The 22,223-nt window shown below is 38.4% G+C and overlaps 1 protein-coding gene across 1 annotated transcript in view; it reads left to right on the top strand.

Moving 5' to 3' along the window:
- parp1 (poly (ADP-ribose) polymerase 1) overlaps positions 1–17,089 on the top strand; it is a 43,869-nt gene extending 26,780 nt beyond the window's left edge. Inside the window, exons 9-23 of the mRNA XM_015346007.2 lie at positions 224–364; positions 1,016–1,252; positions 1,610–1,675; positions 2,621–2,753; positions 3,044–3,239; positions 3,999–4,127; positions 4,885–4,968; positions 5,921–6,043; positions 6,543–6,671; positions 7,378–7,476; positions 8,461–8,613; positions 9,573–9,700; positions 12,230–12,291; positions 14,355–14,469; positions 15,999–17,089. Of these exons, the coding sequence (XP_015201493.1) occupies positions 224–364; positions 1,016–1,252; positions 1,610–1,675; positions 2,621–2,753; positions 3,044–3,239; positions 3,999–4,127; positions 4,885–4,968; positions 5,921–6,043; positions 6,543–6,671; positions 7,378–7,476; positions 8,461–8,613; positions 9,573–9,700; positions 12,230–12,291; positions 14,355–14,469; positions 15,999–16,080 (1,877 nt within the window). The 3' untranslated portion in view covers positions 16,081–17,089. The remainder of the gene's footprint in view (positions 1–223; positions 365–1,015; positions 1,253–1,609; positions 1,676–2,620; positions 2,754–3,043; positions 3,240–3,998; positions 4,128–4,884; positions 4,969–5,920; positions 6,044–6,542; positions 6,672–7,377; positions 7,477–8,460; positions 8,614–9,572; positions 9,701–12,229; positions 12,292–14,354; positions 14,470–15,998) is intronic.
- The last annotated feature ends 5,134 nt before the right edge of the window (positions 17,090–22,223 follow it).

The raw sequence follows: 22,223 nt of genomic DNA, 5'->3' as shown, positions 1-22,223 counted from the left end.
GGCTATTTTTACAAAAAGCTAACTCATTTAGCAGATACTTTTTGTTTTATACCTACCTGGCGTCTAATGGGGTGTTTAAGTATTGGGTATGATCTACAGCAGTAGCATGTTCCACTATTTTATGTGATCAGGTTTCTGACCAGCATCCAGGAGGAAATGGTCATGATTAGAGAGGAAATTGTGTTGCACAGCAAACATAAGCACAGTGTCTGTTTTTTTCCAGATAAACCCCTGACAGGCATGAAGATCCTGTGCATCGGGAAGCTGGTGAAGAACAAGGACGAGCTCAAAGTTACTGTGGAGGAACTGGGAGGGAAGATCACTGGGACGGCCAACAAAGCCAATCTGTGTATCAGCACAAAGAGTAGGTGGATCCAATCTAGCACTGTCAGAGTTCAGGATTTCCCCAAGAATATTGGACAATTTGAAGCCATTGTCTAAAGAAAATAAAGTATTGTTGCAATAATGTACAAATCAGCTTAACAGTTTTTTATATTAGAATTATGATTTTTGGAAAATTGCTAATTGAAACATGTGGAATAAGCTAACTGTAATTCATGTTCAAATTATAGTTTGACTTAAAAGCTTAGTGTACATGTAAGCAACCAAGAGGTTTACTATTATATCAAGCACACCTGCATTTTATTTGAGTGCTTGTGCAGATTTTACAAAGTACAAAAGTTATTTCATTCTCCTTTTCAGATGCAGGCTGCAGATTTTTCAGATGCCAGTGCTTTCCTGTTAATTTCCAGGTTTCTGTGTCGCACTGTTAAGAACCTTTTTTTGGCATTGCTTTGTTTTGGCAAAGAAATAAATGTTCTTAACACCTTATCCAGCTACATCCAGCTAGACAGTAGAAGATTAATTAGTACAGAGATGGTGGGATACAATGGCAAAGAAGGAAGGCTGTTTTTCCAGACACTTATATTAATCCTCAAGCTAATTTGTAGTTATTTCTAAGACCTGATGTTTTCCTGTTTGTGTGACTCGTGTGATCTGTGCATTGTGTTTTCAGAGGAGGTAGAGAAGCTAAGCAAGAAGATGGAGGAAGTGAAGGAGGCAGGTGTCCGGGTGGTGGCAGAGAACTTCCTGTCCGATATCAAGTCTTCGGACAAGGCCTTCCAGGAGCTGGTGTCCCTTCACGGCCTTTCGCCGTGGGGCGCGGAGATCAAGCAGGAGAATCCTGCTCCGGCTGCCAAGTCCAGCGGTGCTCCTGCCAGCAAGAGCTCGGGGAAAGTGAAAGAAGAAGAAGGTAGCGTTTGACTGCTGAGAGTTTATAGCAGAATACCAACATACCAACACGTCACTGAACCAGCCTTTTACGGTATAGAGCGCTAGAATGCTTGTATGCTGATTACATTTCTTCATCGTCTTCCAGTGTCCCCATTACGAGCCACATATGAACAAAGTTAAATCACTGTACCAGCATTTGTGAATGGGTGCTTTGCATTTCTAAATCTAAGAATAATTAGGCACTTGAGACAATGGTGTGTGTGCTGGGAAGCATATTTAGAGAGGAGGCTTTAGATCTCGTATAAAATCTTTGTACTAAACTGTTCTTGTGCCAGCTGTAGCGAGTTTCAGTTGAAATCTGTTTCTTTTTTTCAAGGTTCCAGTAAATCCAAGAAGATGAAATTAACAGTAAAAGGAGGAGCTGCAGTGGATCCAGACTCAGGTGACCGGAATATAAGCTTGTATTTGAAACTGCAGCATGCACAGTGCTCACTTGTATAACCACAAGATATCCTCATCTTGGAGTTAAATATGAGCACTGAAACCTGGAGATAGTGATCTGTGAGCTTTTGGACTTTAACCTATTTACACATTTTATACTTATTTTAAATCTGCCACTGCCCCTTATGAAAACAGTTATCACCAATTTAAAATTATTTTCAAATATTGTTAGCTAGTAACATCATTGAAATAACTTAAAATGATCATATAAAGAAATAGAATACTTAATTTGTTGTTTTAAGCAGCTCTTCTGCTTCACCAACTGCATTAAAAACTGAAGTGGTGACAGAGTTATCTTTTATGTTATATTTATAACAAAAATTAAAAGAATCTGTTATTCTTTTAATTAAGACCAATGTATTCTTTGGGAATGCCACGATAGTGTGATAAGTTACCTGGTGTTCCAACTAGTATTGTGTCTTTTATTTTTCCTTTGTGTTCTGATCCTGGTGAGTGTATACGTTTCTACCACACTGACTAGGTTTAAGTGCACCTGTTGTCACTCACCTCTGCTACCAGCTCCGTGTACTTCAATTTAATTAAAGCTCATAGAAAACAGCTTTTCCCAAACCTGTGACATCATGATGGCAGCCTCTGTGATCTGTCCCTATGCTAATGCAAGCTGGCATTTCATTTAACAGCCAGCTAAGTCTAACTTCTCATGTTTAAAACCTTGGCAGGGTATGAATAGTGAGCTCTTGTAACAAACTTTGGTCACAATGCTGTTTTTCAGAGCCCAGCCACTTTAAGCAGTGGCTTTATAAAATTTCCTTTTTGCAGTAAGGAGAAGTGTGCTGTCTTGAGAGTTTTTATAACTAGATTAAGTTCGCTTTGCATGTATTCGTTTAAATGACTTTGAAATTATGCCTTGGTTTTGAACATTTAGGTCTGGAGGACCGTGCGCATGTTCTTGATCAAAATGGTAAAATCTTCAGTGCCACACTTGGTCTGGTGGATATTGTCAGAGGAACAAATTCGTACTACAAGCTGCAGCTGCTGGAAGACGATGTCAAAAAGCGGTGAGTTAATGTCTGTAACGTGTACCAGGAAATATTGATGGGAATGCATTGGCTGACTAATACAACCTTATATGGGGACCTTTAGAAACAGTTGTGTTCAAAGGCGAGATTAGAGAATCAAATATGTAATATCATTGTTCAGTACAAGATCAAGATGTACTAAATCCATTTATCATGTCTTAAACTAGGTGTAGATACCTCGGATTAAGTGGTTGTCCCCGAGATCATCTACACGTTTTCAGTTTCAGAAAGTTACTCGGTGCTCTTCTACTGTTTCTTCTGTTGGCCAGGTACTGGGTGTTCAGGTCTTGGGGCCGTGTGGGCACAACTATTGGTGGCAATAAATTGGATAAATTTTCTGACAAGAACTCCGCTATTGAAAATTTCCTAAGTCTTTATGAAGAAAAAACTGGAAATTCCTGGCACTCCACCAACTTCACAAAATACCCAAACAAATTTTACCCTCTGGAGATCGACTATGGACAGGTAAAATACTTCTAAACTGATCAGTTGTCTCAGTATTCTGTGTTTGAAAGCCTCTTGTCCTGATTCTTTTATAGCACGATTTGTGATAAAGTTCATATTAGTTTGTGCATTTTTGTGCTGTTGCTTTAATAGTGCATTGTCAGATGGGTGGCATATGACCTGTTCAGTCTGAGAAAAAAATGAATGTAACTATTTTCAGCCAGGTTTCGTTTCCCCCTTTTGTGGAGTGCCTGGGATATTTTTCATCCATGAACATTTTCTTCCATTTCAGTCACTGAACTTTGAAAGTTGCCGCTGTCCTCATGGTGGCAACATTAACCAGTTTGGAGGAACAGCCTGTTTAAGGCAGTGAATAGGTTCTTTCACTTATTAGTAATTGTCTTTACCATGATCAAAGATATTCAGGGTCTTTGAAATGTCTTTATTTCTTTTTCCTAATTTGTGCCTTTATACAACTTTATTTCTGAGTTGTTTTGAAAGCTCTGTGTTCTTCATGATTGAATCTTCCTTGAAATTCACTATCTGACTGAGGGACTTTACAGAGAGAGGTGCACTTATTCTGATATCAACTGAAGTTTGTTCTTATTGGTCTGTTTTTTTACCTTAAGCTTTCAAATAGAAAATACTGCCAATAACATTTTCTCTTCAGTGTCATTGCCAACCCAGTTTTCAAATGTTAAGATTTGTGGACTTATAAATTTGAATTTAACAAATGTATGGAACATTTGTCCAGCAAACGCTTTGGTGTGTTCATGACAGGATGAAGAAGCAGTGAAGAAGCTGACAGCCAGTGCAGGCACTAAGTCCAAGCTGGAGAAACCTGTTCAGGAGCTCATTAGGATGATCTTTGATGTGGAGAGCATGAAGAAGGCCATGGTGGAGTTTGAGGTACAGACGGGAGGAATGAGATGATGAAAATAAACTGCAGTTTGAAAGGCCATAAGACTGTCTTAGCCCATAAAGGTTTGAGTATTTTTTAAAATCAGTAACAGAATAAATGTGAACAAGAAATGTAGTTCAGATGGGTAGCTGCTTCAGCATGCGTAGGCTGCAAAGGAACAAGTAATAGGTTTATTCCATGCTGAAAAGAGATGGAATTTTCTTTTCAGCATGGAATAAACCAATGTTTATGTCTTTCTCTAGACACAGACTCTTGTCAAGTGCTCACTTGGTGAAGTTTTAGGTGAGCTCGTAAGCTGTGCAATCTAGAATTGGGATGGGGGAGGGATTATGCTGAGTACCCATGAACAAAGTCAGGATGCTGAGAATCATGTCCTAATGGCTGGAATTCTGAACCCACTACCTGAAGGTCATGGTTTCAGGTTCCAAGAGAGGGCACAGCTCCTGTATCCTTGAGCCAGGTTCTTTTACTCTGACACAGCCAACTAGCTGTTTACACAGCTGTATAAACTAGGAGCCAGCATTGCTGCACTGGCATCTATCCAGGGGGAATCTTACATTACACACAGAAATTAGGGGGTTTTCCTGGCTGTGAATATTTCTAGAGCATCTGGGGACTTACAAATCCTTATAAAAACATGCTTAAAATAGATTTTTTGAATTTTAATGAAATTTTTAAGATGTCATCAAGTTTCTGATGTGTTTTGGCTGAAGCACAGAAATCTCAGAATGTCTTTCCCAACAGATTGACCTGCAGAAGATGCCCCTGGGCAAGCTGAGCAAGAGGCAGATTCAGAGCGCGTACTCCATCCTCAGTGAGGTGCAGCAGGTGAGTCTGGGCCTCAAACTGCAAGGCCTATTCTTTCACACTGTTGCCCGTCACTTCATTCCAGAAGTGCCTACGTTTCTTCTAGAGTGGATAAATAAAATTGAAATTTTTATGATAAAATTGGTGCTGTACATAAAATTTCCAAAAGAAATTAATGAACAGTTCCACCAGCTGCAACAAAAAGACATTTTTTTCTGGCTAAACCACATAATCTGCGTGTTTCACTTTGGTTAGATGTAAAAATCTATGTCTACCAGTTGAATGTGGGTTAAGTGGTCTCATCACTGTTGTTAATGTTGTGCAAGTTGTATACGATATGCTATAATCCTTAAATTTGGACTATTTAATTCTGCCAAGGTGTCATTAGAAAATACAAATCTGAAGAGCAGGATTACTGTGTTAATGTGAGTTAAGATATGTATTGTTTTTAAGATAAACACACTGTTGACCTCTCCAAAACAAAACAACTATAAATTGTTTTTACCTTAGATCAAACCGATTTGTATTCCCTGTTCCAATTCAGCTTCAAACGGAAACCAGAATCTTCTGCTTGAGTTCCAAAAGTTTTAAACATCTTATTGTGTTCCTTTTCTGGTTCAAGCTACTGTAAATAAAGTATCAATACTGGTATTTACACCTGTTAAGTTGGCACTATTTTAGTATGCATGGCTTTCTTGTCTTCAGTAGCATTGCACAGATTAAAGAAATGCAGTATACTGGAGATTATTGCAAGATTACAAAAAGAATAATTCTTTCATATAATCATTCAAAAGCTGTAAAAAGAAATATCTAAGGTTGAAAAAGAATGACAAAATAAAGTGTTGGATATCATTTTCATACTTTTTGTAAAGGACTATGTTAGAAAAATTTGTATGTAGTATATAGAATTCCAACTCAGAATCAGCTCTTGGTCTTCTCAGTATGAAAATGTCGCCCTGCTTGTCTTCTCCAGGCTGTGTCTGACAATGCCTCTGATTCACATATATTGGATCTGTCCAATCGGTTTTATACACTTATACCGCATGACTTTGGGATGAAGAAACCACCCCTCTTGAATAATCTGGATTATGTTCAGGTATGGTTTGAACTAACTGGCCTTTTAACAAAGAGTTTTTAAAACAGTGAAATTATTGAATACATTCTATTGTTTTGCTTTAATTCTTAGACACAACTCCTGTATGATAACATTCTAGTGCAGAATGGTTTCAAAGATATGTTTAAAAAGTACAAAAGATGTAGACCTATTTTTTCCTAAATATTTTAGGTTTAATTAGTCATTTGAAACTATCTTATCCCAAGATGGACGTTTTCTTTTTCGTGAATGATATGGCCATCTTTCTTTGTACGGTAACACTGCATGATAGACATATTTGAAGAACCGTCTGTTTATTCCATTACAGTGTGATTTTTATTTTTTCTATTGTCTTTATTGTTCACACACCTGTGCTATATATTAATTAATTCCTAAATTCTGGAAGTCTTAAAGCTAAGTATGTTGTGTTAGTAAAACAAGTACAAGTTAATGTGGCAAACTCTGAAAGCTTCTGGTTCTTTCCATTTGTAAATGTTTCCAGGCCAAAGTCCAGATGTTGGATAATCTTCTGGATATTGAGGTGGCATACAGCCTTCTCTGTGGTGGAACAGAAGATGATAAAAAAGATCCCATTGACATCAACTATGAGAAGCTCAAAACTGAGATTCAGGTAATGACTTTGAAGGCATGTAGACTGTGTTGGAGTAAAACATTATTTAGGAAAAAGGTCCCTGATTTTTCATGTTGTGCAGAGCTGTTCTCGTAAAATGTTACCACAGCCTTCAGGGCCATTTCATTAACCCAACTGAAATGGGTTGAAAAGAAATATAACACAGTTCCAAGGCTAATGCATTAGAAATGTGTGTAAAATGAAGTGGAATGTTTGAGCAGCACAATAGTCTCTCTCATTCAGCTGTGGGTTAGTCAGTTGCACCTGATTTATTGAAGTTTCAGATTACCTTGAGCTACCACTAAAGAACAATAACAAGGTCCCCTTGATAATTTCTCAATTAAATTTGTATTTTGTCACTGCAGGCAAACATTTTTAATAAACATAGCATTTGGGAGCTAATAATTCTTCAGCTGTTGTTTAATTTTGAAATGATTGGTTTTGCCAAATAAATATGTACTTAGATCTGTTTCTCCAATGTATTGGTAATTATTCACTTAAAAAAATAATGATGTCCTTTCTGGCCAGTAGTAATGTTCTGACCATTTTTTTCCTTGGCCTAAACTGTGGTTAAATACTCATAAATAATAAAATATATGTATAAATAATTCATATACTATCTTTTTAGAAATAACAAAAGGTCAGATTTCTGGATATGTGCAGGACAGTGTTCTGGATAGCACAACTAGTTGTTTTTGCATCACAGGTTGTTGATCTGACGTCAAAGGAAGCTGAGGTCATTCTGGAGTACGTCAAGAACACTCATGCTGCTACACATAATACCTACACGCTTGAGGTGGAGGAGGTAAGAGACCTTCCACCGCTGTAATCATGATCTAGGATACTGAGAGGCATTACATGCAAAAACATGGGCGAATAAAAGTGAGAGCATAATTTCGAGCTAAGGAGCAATACGTGCGATGAGAGTGAGAGTGTTGTTTCTATGGCATCGTGCAATCAGGGAGCCATCGATATGGGCGGAGCAGTGGCACTGTGGCTAAGGATCTGCACCTGTGGCTGGAAGGTTGCCGGTTAAAATCCAGCGGCCACCAGAAGAATCCTACTCCATTGGGCCCCTGAGCAAGGCCCATAACCTCAACTGCACCAGGGGCGCTGTGCAATGGTCATTCTATCTGTGTGTCTGAGTGTCTCATTGAGACCAAGCTTGGTTATGCAAAAAGACAAATTCTTAATGCAAGAAATTGTATATGGCTAATAATTTGATCTTATCTTATATATGCTAATGTGCAAAAATTGCTGTCCAACCTTACTGCGTTGCATTCTGTGCCTCCACCTCCAAACTGTTCCACTTGTGCAACACAGTGTTGATGGTACCTCTCCCCACATCTACGGTTTTAAGTGTGTTTTAAATCTGGTGTTTAATTATTCTAATTCTAGAGTTTTAAAATGTTTTTTATTCATTATTTCATATATTTCCTCATATAGCTAAATGCTGCCATGTTCTCTCTCTCTTGCTCTCTAACCCCCTCTGTGATCAGCACACACACCCTTTAACCATTAATGGACAGTAAACCCTGGTGACTCTTGCAGTTCTGCGCTCCTTTCCCTCTTTCCTTTGTCCCTCACACAGATATGGAAAATAAGGGAGAATCTCTGCAGTATTGTGAATGGTAATTGAAAGTGTTCACACAAAGGCTAAGATAAGGCTGCTTCCAGTTTGGAAACATTCAGGTTACATAAAGACTTGCGGAATGGAACCTGTACATAACCCAGGGAGTGGTGTAGTGATTTGATGGATCATTAACCTGAATAATTTCTGTGGCATCAGGTTTTCAAGATAGCCCGGGAGGGCGAGTACCAGCGCTACAAGCCCTTCAAAGACTTGCCCAACCGTCAGCTGCTGTGGCATGGCTCTCGTGCCACAAACTACGCTGGTATCCTGTCTCAGGGCCTGCGCATCGCGCCTCCTGAGGCCCCTGTGGTAAGTTATTCCACACACAGCGCTTTTTTCGAAGAATTTGAAAATCTTAATTTTAGCCCACGGGCTCAATGGCAACTTTACGTGCTGGAAACTGTAAATCGATGACAGCATCTGTGTTGGCAGTTTTGTTTGGAGTGTTGAGTATTTCACACAGTGATTCAATTGCATATGGTATAAGCTAACAGTTTCAAGGAAATTTTAGGAAATTGCAGCATTTTGTAGTGTCGGAAATGGCAAAATGGAGAAAAACAAGACACATTTGGAAAATATTGCCAAAATAGATGGTGGTACTGTAAGGTACTGCATGCTAGGTTAGTAACAGCTGATCGTACTTACAGTCAAAAGCCTAAATGTTGGTAAGAAATGAACAGCTTTTGAGTGAGCAGCAGTAAAGTTGTCTATTGTCTGCTAGAGATCCACTTTTGAAATGCTGGAGAGGCTTTGAAAAACCATAATCTTAATTCAGGACTCCACCCTTTTGGTCCTAATGACCCAGTGCCTGCTGGTTTTCATTCCAGGCAAGCTCTTATTTACTTAATTGGAGCCTTGATTGATGCAATGTGTTTTATTTGAACTCCCCTTTTTTTTCAACTGACTAATTGTTTGGTTTTTACAATTTACAGTCTACTGCCTTTTGTAAGCACGCAGAAATCTGTGAAAACGTTTTTACAACCTAAAAACAATGAAATTGTGTTCCATCATCCATCAACAGCTGGAATTGAATTTAGCAATTATGCCAATGAACTGTAGTGATACAAAAGCTGCATCGACAGCATCTGTCACATTTCAGTTCAGGCAAAGCTGTAGTGTATATAGTTGTTTCAGATTGTCATGATGGCTAATTGAAGATTCTTTTCAGTTCTGTAAATTATTCCAACATATAACCCCTGTTACTTGATTCCCTGTGTGATTTTATTGGACATTTGCTTTACCTGTTTTCTTTTTTTCCCCCAACTTAGACAGGTTACATGTTTGGTAAAGGTATCTACTTTGCTGACATGGTGTCGAAGAGTGCTAATTACTGCCACACCTCAACAACTGATCCAGTGGGTCTGATTCTGCTGGCAGAGGTTGCTTTAGGAAATATGTAAGTCATTTCCTCAGTAAATGGGGGGCACACAGGAAACTTTCTGTATTCTAAAATAGGCGTTCCCAATCTTGGAGGCCAGCACACCTGCTGGGTTTTGTACCTGCCAAGCTGTTACACAACTGAAGCCTTAATTGACTTAATAATAGGGTTAATTTGAACAGTTTGATTGTTTACAGGTCCTAAACGTGTTGGATGTTTATTTTCCCCTAATGCATTTAAGAACAATGAAATCTGAAACTTCAGAGTAGAATAAAATCAGATATTTCTTGCATGCAAATTGTTAGTTCAACTAATGCTTCAGTTGGACAATTAAGCTCAGCTGGAATGTAAACTAGCAGATGTGTGAGACCACTGGGACCAAGACTGGGAGACGCTATTCGAATAAGATTTCCTAGTTCTGCTTGCTGTTTTCCTCTTTCAAGAAAGTATCCTGAAATATTGGAGCAAAATGTGAGTGTCCGTGACACATAAAAATAAACTTTGGAAAGATTTTTAGCATATTAAAAACAAAAAAGTCAACATTTTTTAGAGAATACATGGTATGGTTACTGCAGAGAAGACGACCAGAGTAATTTAGAATCCTTTCCCTGACACCTGTCTCTCCATGCCTTTTATTATTTTGTCTTAAAGATTTTCAAAAGCAGTTGAATCTGTCTATACATGTTTTTTAAAGAAACAAGTGACAGAATAAAACTGTATTTCAGAGCCTTTGATCAGATATAATTGGAAAACATGTAGATATGTAGATATGTATCCCTCACTGACCACAGAACTCACTTCTACATGTTTTCCATACTGAGTACCTCTCTTCTCAAATGCAGGAAACCCTTTCTCACATGCGGTTCTGCCCATGGGGACTTTTAAAAAGATCTCAGCCTCTCCACCTTCTCCTGACTGTTGTCTTTCCTCCCTGACATTTAGTCTCTCCACCCAGCTAGGTGTTTCAGCTGTGTATTTTTCACATTAGCTTGCATGTGTGATTTCAGCTCTCTATTACCAACTGCAGGGCTTTCTTTAAGAATGCATCCCCAACAGTTGGCAAAGGAAAAATGTACCTAACATTTTTTTAAATAACAAATCAAGAATTACGTTCACTTAGTACAGGTCAACATAAAATGTTAATTACCTTGTCTTGAACTGCATTGTCAGAATCCAGGATATGGTTACAAAGTACTTCATATCATATTCCGGACATCTTTATTCTTCAGCCAGTGCTATTCTGCAATGGTTTTTAATACCAAATATCATTAATGGAGAGGAAACGTCTTTCATTTTACACTCCAGACTCCCTTGCAGTAAAGCCAACAAAACATTAAAAAGTCTAGAAACTTTAAAAAACATTTTGTCTGATTTTTGGCAAGTTATTTTCTAAAATCTTTTCTGATTCAATAGCACTCTGCAAGGGCATTTTGCCTCAACAAGAAGGCTTTTAATGTATAAAACCAACACTATGCTGTACTGGACCTGGAAAGCAACAGCAGTCCAGAAACAGATCCAATGACAAGCTTGTGGGTTACAAGTAATTCTAGTGTTCAGGAGAGTAGGTACTCATGACTGACAAGTGAAAAGCCTCAGTGTTACCTATGTCTTGTGACCTGATGTTCACATATTGGTAATTTCATAGTTGTGTTCAGGAACTGTGGCCAATGTACCTTGGCCAAGCTCCACATCATGAAGATTTAATATTGAGGTCCTGACCCTAAAAGCTAGACTTTTCGACTGGCTGGGTACCTGGCCAACTTCACTGTCAGCATTGTGGAACAGTGGTTAGGGTTCTGGACTGGAACCGGAAGGTTGTGTGTTCAAGCCCCAGGTGAGACCCAAGTGTACCCTTGAACAAGGTACATCACTCAGGTTGATCCAGTAAAATGCCCCACTGTTTAAATGGGTGCAATTGTCAGTCTCTGTGGATTACAGCATTAAATAAATGAATTAGTATGTTACCTGCCGAACATGGGAATGTCAACTGGAATTGTCCTTCCTGTATTTCTGGCTACAAGGCTCTTGTGTGACTGCTCCAGATTTTCATTGTGCTTTGTAATAGGTTTGACAGCATGGATGAGCTCCATGTTTCTTGTTTTCTGAGCAAAGGACTGAAGGGCAGCAGCCCTTAAGGCTGAAAACCAAAGATGGGAGTAAGCTTTTTAAAGATCAGGGACAAGCATTCTTAAGTGTTTGTAAGCGTTTTGTCCTGGCTGACTGAAAAATCGCAAGTATAATGTGCTTTTATTGGTATGAGAGACCAGAGCAAGGTTATTTAACCAGGATGACTGGCTGTAAAGTAACAATGTCCTGGAAAGAAAAGCCTATTAGACTTCTGTGAAGAAGTTGGCAGTGCCGTAGCTTTTTTATCCTGGGGGAGCTTTGATCCAGCTGTTCTCTGGGAATTTATTTACATAGCTGCAAGTGTCTTGTTTGTAACAAACAGGACATACTATTTTAGACTTGCATGGACTAGGAAATGTAATGGTTTGTAGCTTGATCTTCCTTTAAAATCAACACTTGATGTGTTTTTCCTATGTGCAGGCATGAATTGAAGAGGGCTTCGCATATTACAAAATTACCTAAGGGTAAACATAGTGTTAAAGGTAAGGACCATACTGAAATGTTTTTGATTTAGTGATTATATTCTTTTAAGATTCTTGAAACTTTTAACTAACCAGGGAAAAGTTTTACACTATTTTAACTCATGTTTTTCCTGAAAATGTCTTCTGTACTTTCCATTTTTATTAATTTTGTTCTCCTGTGGTATGCTTGCAGGCTTTGTATTTATTCATTTTCTTCTGAATTCAAATTCTGCTCTGTACTTTCAGCATTGGGTAGCTAACAGATTAAAATACTTTTAGAGATTTAGTGAACAGTAGGTAGTTTGTGCTAGACCATTCTCAAAAATTAATAAACAAGGTTATATTGTCATATATGTTTCAGAGTACAGAAGATGAATGGGAAATGTTTTTCAAAGTCTGTTCCACTTTAAATATTCCATAAAGATTACCCTTGTCTCAGAAACGTTTTTGCGCAGTTCACTCTTCACTTTGTCATTGAGGAAAAAAAACTTTAAAAAATTGCCCTTGTTGACTAATTACTATAAAATTCTAATGGTCCCAGTGAAGCAGAGGAGCAGTCTGTCCAGAGGAAAGGTTCGGTGTTAATATTTTATGTCTGAACTGTTCTTTCTAAGAGATTGTCATTCTAGAAGCTCATAGATGACCTGATCATGTATGTACTGATCATTGAAGCATTGAAGACAATAGTAAAATGGAAATTTTACTTTTTATTCTGTCAGTAATCGTTGTGTGTCTAGTTGATTTTTTTACTTAAATACATAATTCACACTGAACCCATCACTTGATTTAAACTAAAAAACATTGAACAATATTTCTTTACAACTCTTCAAAAATACATTTAGATTATTTTTGTATCAATCCTTGCATTGACATGCCATTAAGTAGATGGAGATAATGAGATGATGGATTTCATGCCACAGATTTCTTAGGAGTCTTCTGCTCACACTTGCACAGAAGTGAGGATTGAGTAAAACAAATTAGAAAAATGTTCTAAAGCAAATTACCAGAACAGAAAGGAACACTGACAGTGGTCTATCCTTTGTGTCCCTAGCAACATTCAAATGCCGCAGTTCAGTAATGATAATGGCAGGACCACTGTCAAATGGGCCAAATTAAACTGACACATCATTCACAAACTGGGGATCGCATCAGTACAAACTAGCAGTTTTGGTTGTATGTAGATTCAGGCAGAACAGACGTACTGAGCATAATTGATTCAACAGGCAGCTCTTTTTTCCAGAGAAATGCAGCAACAAGGCCGAGTTGTTTGTTTTTTTGGTGTGTTGGGTTGCTAAAGTATTAGTGGGCGGTTCTGCTTGGCCAGAAGTTCTTTACAACTCCCATATTCAAATCTTCAGATTTCAGGATTCTGAGGCTACATCTCTGAGGCCGTGATTAAGATCCACTTACTAAAAATTGCCCTGAACAGCCAAAGATTGATTATGATACTGTATTCAATACAGTTTATAGATACAAATTAAAGAGAACTTCTAAATGGATCATTTGTGATCCCAGATAATGTGCACTTGCATTTGATAAATTAAATCACACTTAAATCTGAAAGTTATTAAATTTATTGACTTACAAGCTATGCCAAGTGCTGAATAATTGCATTTCAGACTGGAGTTCCTAAAAAGTACCAGCACAACCCCTGAATACAATCACACGTGCACCAGGTTGTTTTCAAAAGGAACATGTTGTTGAAAAACTCATGACTGTCGATGGCAGTAAGATCAGATTTGGAATTCAATAGGATTCCGATTTTAGATCCTTCAAATCCAGCAACTTCTTAACTGAATTTTCATTTATTTTTTAATACTTCATATTCACATTACAAGTCCCATATAGATTAACCAAATGCCCTTCTGTGACATCAACTAACTGTAGGCACAGAGGATGAATTTCCAACCATCCCCATTAAAGCAAAAGTTGTATAAAATAAGATGCAAAACAGAAATATTCCATCTGTCCAAACTTGGAAATATTGGAAAGTCACCCAATAGTGTGGTTAAGGTATCCTTGGTATACCTAGGTGTCGATTATTGAATATTGAATCATTTTAACTGATGTTTATTTCTTTGTAGGTGTGGGTAAAACTGCTCCAGATCCAAGTAGCACTGTGACTTTGGATGGCATGCAAGTTCCACTGGGAAAAGGCATCAACACTAATATTCAGGACACCAGCCTGCTGTACAATGAGTATCCTTTTCTGACAGCAGAGCATACTATGCTTGAGTTTTCTAGAGTTTTGCTTGGGTAACTCAGCTTTTTCAGACAGAAGCAAGATTTTACAAGGGTATTTATTTAATAAGGTAGTAAGACTACAATTCAAATTTGTTGCTCCTGTGGTTTGAATAGGAAGTAAAACCGTTTAAATTCTGTAACGCCATGTTCTGCTTTGTCCTAAGCCTGTTGGAGCTTGGATAAAAGTGGTCACTCACTGTGCACTGTTCTCACCTTGGTCCAGTTGGAGGAGGCCGCCCATTTAAAAACGACCTGAGCATTTGTGCCATATGATAATACCAGACCACACGCTGCCAGCTACACTGGTGAGTTTAAAGCGCTACAGGTGGCAGGTGCTGGACCAGCCTTTCCATCTTCCTAACATGGCACCCAGAGATTTCCATCCCTTAAAGCAGTGCCTCTTTTAAGTACAATATGAAACAGATCACGAACAGAGCAGGCAGTTCTGGTTGCATTATGCCTAATGCAGCAAACATTAATGTGGCCATGGGACATATGTCTTAACAGGATTGCAGACAAGGTGGAAAAGTGATGTGTACAGTGCCGTTATTGTTGGCGATGTTTGTAGTGTATATATATATACACAAATGTTTTACGACAGAGGAAGCTTATTACTTATTGTAAAAGCGTCAAATATGAGCTAGTAAGGGGTGTGAAAAAGCCCCCCCCCCAGTGGTTCAAGCATTAAAGGTGCTATCTCTCCGAATGCAGGTTCAGCTCTGGTTCAGGTGTTGCGGGTTCAAGCCCGTGTCACTTTACTAGCACACTGGGACTGGGATTTCATAAAAAACTGAAACTGTGCATAAGCAATTTAGCAAACACATCCATGTCGGCAGTCGTTGAGAAAAAAGAATTGACACTCATTGGAAATGTTTCCAGGGAGCGAGGAGATGTTCAGAGTGCTCTAATTATGGCTCAGCTGGCAAGAAGGATGTTCCTGGAGATCAATAGCCCATGTCGCTAGCAACCTGGATAGGAGTCAATTATCATTTCGTGGGGGTCGTATATCTCAATGTAGTTTAATCAGTCAAAGCTGTGCATCTCTGTCCCAAAACACCGGAATGTTTTGCTGTTTGTGTTCTTGGCTTGTAAGGCAAGGACTTGGGCTGGCTTGACATGTCACCTCTGCTGATGTGTACTGTAGGTTTTTTGTAGTTAATAATAACTGGCTATATGTTTCAAAATGGTTGGTATAAGGGGAGAGGGAACAATCCATTCCACAGAAAATAACAAAGCAATAAATAAGTTGGATTGTGCTCAATTGCATGTATACCCAAAGATAAGAGCATAAGAAAGACTACAAACACGAGGAAGCTATTCAGCACACCTAGCGTGTTTAGTTCTTTGCAGTTAGTTGATACAAATTTTATCCAGCCATTGAAAGGAATCCAGTTATTGGCTTCAGAAGCATGACTGGGTAGCTTGTTTTATTCTCCCATATAAACCAATGATTTGTTCTTTTTCCTTAACATCTTGCTTTTCAGATACATTGTGTATGATGTGGCACAGGTGAATCTGAAGTACCTGTTAAAGATCAAGTTTAACTACCAGAGCTCTCTGTGGTGAGGCTGTTACTTTATGGGCAGAAGTTCCATCCAGCGCTGTCAGTTTGCTTTGGCTTCAAACTCTCATCCCCAAATGCAGAAAACATTTATTTTGGAAGTACAGATATCTGTTATACTTTTTTTTGTCTTTTCAGCTGTGCACAGCACATTACAGTGCACAAGCAACATTCATCACGTGTTTGACAAGTAGAGTTTAAAGGATAATAGTATACAAAGTCTGAAATGTATTAATCACAGTGTTTGATTTGCGTTAATGGTTTTTCAGTTTTATTAGTTAAATAGGGAAGGAGGTGGAACAATAATGTAAATCAAGCTGTTTTAGCATTGTTGGCAATTTTGCTTGTTCTGCTGTTTTAGTCTTCTCAGACACTCAATGTAACATGCCATTAAAGGACAATGCAGATTAATCTGTATTATTTTAAGCAGGAAAGTCATTAGTCGCTGCAGGTGCTATTTCTGATTTGAAAAAATTGGATCCATCATATTAACTATACATGTCATCAAAAAAGTTGACTCAACCTTTGTAAGAATCCAAATTGTGATCAGTATTCCCCTTCAAAAATTTTGGATATATTCTTTACGTTTTTGATGATAAAAGTGAGATTCAGAACACTTGTGCACATTCCAGAAATCACCATTAATGAAAAAATGATTATTTCTAATAATATTTACCCTCAAAAAGCATTTACTAGGAACACTAGTAAGGATGATAAACTGACTTATTCTTAAGAATAGAGGTATTGAAAACTGGAAGTCTTAAACTTCTAGTATATTCATGGGGAGTTCATACAAGTAGGCTGCACTTGTATGTTATTTTTTCTTCTGCATCTTTCTAAAGACTGCTGCAGAGCTGTTCTAATTGTAATCGTGTTGCTGATTACAGCAGTCTGCCTTTTTTGTTAAATGTTAAGCAAAGACACAGAGTGTATGAGCATTGTTAAACCCGTTGCATTGTCAAATAGACTTTAGTTTTTTTTTACACATAATAAAGTCCTTGGCTTGATTCCTTTTCTTATCTCTGGGGTGTTTTTTTTAAAAGACAGTTGGGTTGTTTGGAGCTAAGTCTTTCTCTGTGATAAAGCATTGTTCATCTATGAAGTCTGTGGTCCAGATTTTGCCAATTTAGTGAGATGGGCCATTCACTCACTGACACTGATCAGGACTCTTTGGGCTGCTGAAGTCGGGTAAGCTTTATTCCACTCCTGGGATTGGTCAGCATCTGCCCATTTCTGGTGACATCACTGGGTGCAGCAGAACTCCTCCAGACCTCCTGTAAGGCACCATGGACCCTCTCATGACTGGTGGACATGTTGGAGGAGCCTGTCTGCAGATCTTTTTTCTGCCTTTATGCTAAAGAGGTTGTACGTTGTGACCGGAGACTCAATTTCCAGATCACCTGGCACTCGTGAGGTATTCACATGAACACATAGAGACACATACAGTACCTAAACATTTCACTATCTAAACAAAGGTGATAACTCTTGTTTCCAACATAAACAAACTAGTCTGAAATTCCGTGGATAGCTTTGCTTGCTCTGTGGGTGCACACACAGAGTAAAGTAAGATTGTTTCCGTTTTATCAAAATTAAACATTAACTCTAACCAAACACCTGTTTGCCTTTGTTTTAGAAGTGAAATTAACCAAATTGGGGATCAACTCATGTGTTTCAAATAAATAAGCTGTTTGGATTTCTCAACGGCAAAATGGTTTCTCCCGCAAACCTGTAGGACCCAAACAAAAGCTTGGATCGAGGGCTGACTTTCAATAGATCACAGCGAGGTGACTGCTCTGCTAAGTATGACACCCTGACCCAGAATTGGGTCGTCTGCGAATGATTTAGCACCGAGTTCCCCACGAACATGGGGCGATGGGAGAGGGACAGCTGCTCATCTGTCCGCACACCAGCCTCAACGCGAACGGCGCTCCTTGCCTGCCAGGCGGCTGGCTACTCGAGCCCAACCAGAGTTCTGGTATCATTGCGTTTAGGCAGGATTCTGACTTGGAGGCATTCAGTCTTTCCATGTACTTTGTCAAACTGCGTCCTGTATCCAGTCTCGACTTGACATGCTGGTATTTTGGATTCTGTGGTATTTTCTTTTGCAAGTACTCAGAATTGCAAAAGCCTCTCCATGCAGACAGGTTTTCAAATGTTTTTCATTTTCTTAAGAGAAATTCTTAAAAGTGCTCATCACTGCATTTACTTTATTAGAATTTACAAATACATAACATAAAAATAAAAAGCATATCTCCTGCTAATATTAATTTTCAGGAATTTATAATATACTTTTCACATACCCCAGCTTGCTCTCTATGAGACACACAGCCAAACAGACAGGGAGGGAAGCTTGGGGTCAGAGTGCAGGATCTGCCATTGTACAGCGCCCCTGGAGCAGTTGGGGTTAAGGGCATTGCTCAGGGACCCAATAGAGTAGGATTCCTCTGCCAGCTGCGGGATTTGAATCGCCAACCTTCCAGCCACAGGCGCAGATCCTTAGCCACAGTGCCATTGCTCCATCCACCATATGTATACATATTCCTTTTGCCTTTGGACACAAGTGTTTTGCAAAAGATGATGGATCTGACAGGTGGGCATGTCAACAGAACATGGTCGCAGGGCTTCATTCTCCCTCCGCAATGCAGACATCTTTGCCATAAGCCATCTCTTACAGCAAAGGTGCTCTAGCTTTATAGAAACAAATACACCTATAGTGCAGTTAACCTGTTACTGTAGGACTTTTGTTCAATATGTACCAAAACAAGAGATTTTAATCATTTAAGCTTTCTTTTTCAGCACTGCAGTTTGGTCTATTTCATAACAATACTTAATGTGTGATTGGTTGCAGTTAAAGCTTAAATCTATGACCTTTAACAAAAGCTCACTTTATCAACCCAAGAGTCAAACACCTCTGTGGGATTTAATTAAAATAACTAATTTTGGTCTAGGAGTCTGTAATGTTTTTTTTTTCCTTTTGTTTTTACCCAGTAACAGGCACAGTGACATTTCAGTCTGATTGTGTGAACATGTTCAGCTACATGCTTGTGTAGAACTGCAAACATTGAGAATCAGTTACTGTAAAGCTGATTCATTTTAGATGTTCTGAGAGTGAGCTGAGGATTTTACATGGCTGCTACCATTCTGCTTGAAGCTCTCATCTCCTTCTACCACAGAAATATGACAAATCTCCAGTGACCTTACAGAACCACAGAACAGAGTGATGAGTGCCTCAGGAACTGAAGCAGAGATGAAAGAGTCTTCAGTCTATTAAGTTTATCCAAACCTGACTTGTCTGTTGTTCTTCACTAATTATTTAATCCTGATTCTTCTTGAGCAATCTGATGTTATTCTATCATTCTTGTGTCTCAAGGCAAAAGGAATATATATATATATGTGAGTGATGTGAAAAAGAAAGTACACTCCCTAAGATAGTGGTTTTACATATCAGGAGTGTCACAAATATCTTTTGACCTAGGTGTGATGTGTTACCACAAACCTGAATGCTCCAGTCTATGCTGATGAAGTTTCTGATTTTATATACAGGTGGAAGCACTTCCTGATGATAACCTAATCCTGTGCACTTGTTTAGCAGCACCTGATTCTAATTACCTTTTTAATTGATATGGAAACCGTAAGGGTGCACACATGGCTACTGAATGCTGGCTGTTTGTTTTTTTTGTTGAATGAAAAATGTTGAAAGATGTGAGCATATTATCTGTCACAAGACCTTAGATTTATCTACTTTAGGACGTCATGAGAACAAGATGAAAGTCAGATATGTCTTAATATGTAAAACCATAGGATCGTTAGGGGGCATACTTTTTGACATCACTATATACCCCCAAAATTAATTGTATCTGAAGTACGTCTGATAGTACAATACCATAGTTGGATAGCAAATTAAATAGTGTTCAGTTCTGTTCTCAGATTATCAGAGAGGTACTGATGCCTAGGAAGGGGTCCAGAGAAGGACAGTAACAAGTACATGAGTTATGTATCAACCACAGCTCTTCAATCTTCACAAGTAACTGGAGAAAACCTGAAGCCTTTAAAACAATAATTAAAATCTAATAATTAAATTAGTAGATTAAATGACTACTAGGAAAACAACTAATTCAGTAAACTGAAGGGACAAAAAATGTATGAAAATGTTTTTGTAATATTAATCAGTGGGAAATTATTTTAGGGATCATTCTTGATATGAATGTTTGTTCATTGCATGTTATAGCAGCACAGAATATGATTCAAGTTTTAATTAAAAAATAACATTTGTTTGAAGATAAACGTGGGCCAGCATTCTTTAATCTGACCCCTATACATCACTATTTTTGGTTTTAATTCCTAATCTATGATGACAAAATAGTCAAATAGCCAGCAGCTACAGTTGTGAAAAATAGTTTGTGAACCCTTTGGAATTATCTGGGGTTCTGCATGAATGGCTCCCAAAATGTGATCTAAGTTATAATAATAAATAAAGAGTCTTATTTAACAAACAACACACAACATTTTACATTGTCATATCTTTATTGAACAAATTGTTTAAACAATCAAGGTCATTGAAAAAGTACGTGAACCTAGGATAATGACATCTTGAAAATAGGGTAATTGGAGTCAGGTGTTCCAATCAATTCGGGTGTGGGTTTGACCTGCCTCGCTATTGGTTACCCGCACTTCACAACGTAATTCTGTTGAAGTGTTATATGGCCTGATCAAAAGAGAGTTCAGAGGACTTCAGAGGAACAGTTGTTAAAGCTCATAAGACTGGAAAGGTATACAAAAGGATTTTTAAAGACTTGGGCCTCCATCAGTCCACCGTCAGGCAGATAGTTTACGAATGTAAGAAATTCAGCACCATTGCTACTCTCCCTACTTACCTTCTGCCATAAGACTGTACAACGCACCCACTTTGTGTCTGGGCAGGGGCAACATTGACATTGACCTGTTTTTTGACTGAACAGTAAACTGCTACATCTGGCTTTCCCATTTACAACTGTTTTTGTGCAATAAATGCCAGGGACTTGTGCAATACATTTATATTTATACTTATATTGTGCAATACAACTTTTTCTCTACTGTTCTGGTTTGTTCTTTGTATGTTCTGGACTGTGAGTAACTCTTCTTACTGCACTTCTCACTGTACTGATACTGTACTGTATTGTATTGTTATTATTGTATCATTCATTACACTGTTTTATGTTAACTGTGTTAAGCTGCTGTTGCAATGCAATTTCCCTTACGGGATCAATAAAGTATCTCTCTATCCTAGGACTGGGTGTCCTACAAAGATCAGTGCAAGGACACGTCGTACAATCTTCAAACAGGTGACAAAGAACGCTAGGGTGACAGCTAAGGATCTCTGAACAAGAGTGGTGTTCATGGGAGGTTACCATGAAGGAAACCAATGCTCTCCAAAAAAAACATTGCTTCCTGTCTCAAGTTTGCTAATGAACTCCTGGATGTTCCACAGCACTCCTGGAACAATGTTCGGTGGACAGATGAGACAAAAGTTAGACTTTTTGCTAAATGTGCACAGCATTATGTTTGGAGAAAAACACTGCATACCAACACCAAATCTCATCCCAACCATGAAGCATGGTGGAGGGAGTATAATGGTGTGGGGCTACTTTCCTGCCTTAGGGCCTGCATGGCTTGCAACCATTGAGGGACCAATGAATTCCAAGTTGCATCAGGAAATTCTAAAGCAGAATGTCGGGGCGTCTGTCTGTGATCTTAAACTCAAAAGAAGTTGGTTCATGCAACATGACAATGATCCAAAACACAGGAGTAAATCAACAACAGAAGGGCTCGAACAGAATAAATTCAGTGTTTTAGAATGCCCAAGTCAGAGATCTGATCTCAGTCCCACTGAAATGCTGTGGCGTGATCTGAAGCAGGCCATGACAAGCAAGACATCCCAAAAATATACATGAACTGAAACAGTTTAAATATAAGGGTTCACATGCTTTTTCCATCAATAACCTTGAATGTTTAAACCATCTGTTCAACAAACATATAGCCATGTTAAATGTTGTGTATGTTGTTTGCTAAATAAGACTGTATATTATTATGTCTTAGATGAAGATCAAATCACATTTTAGGAGCCATTCATGCAGCAATCCATATAATTCCTAAGGGTTCATGAACTTTT

This window comes from Lepisosteus oculatus, chromosome 2 (assembly GCF_040954835.1).
Source record: "Lepisosteus oculatus isolate fLepOcu1 chromosome 2, fLepOcu1.hap2, whole genome shotgun sequence".
NCBI classification, from domain to species: Eukaryota; Metazoa; Chordata; class Actinopteri; order Semionotiformes; family Lepisosteidae; genus Lepisosteus; species Lepisosteus oculatus.
The sequence above is the reverse complement of the archived record's forward strand: the minus strand, read 5'-3'. Positions and strand labels throughout refer to the sequence as shown.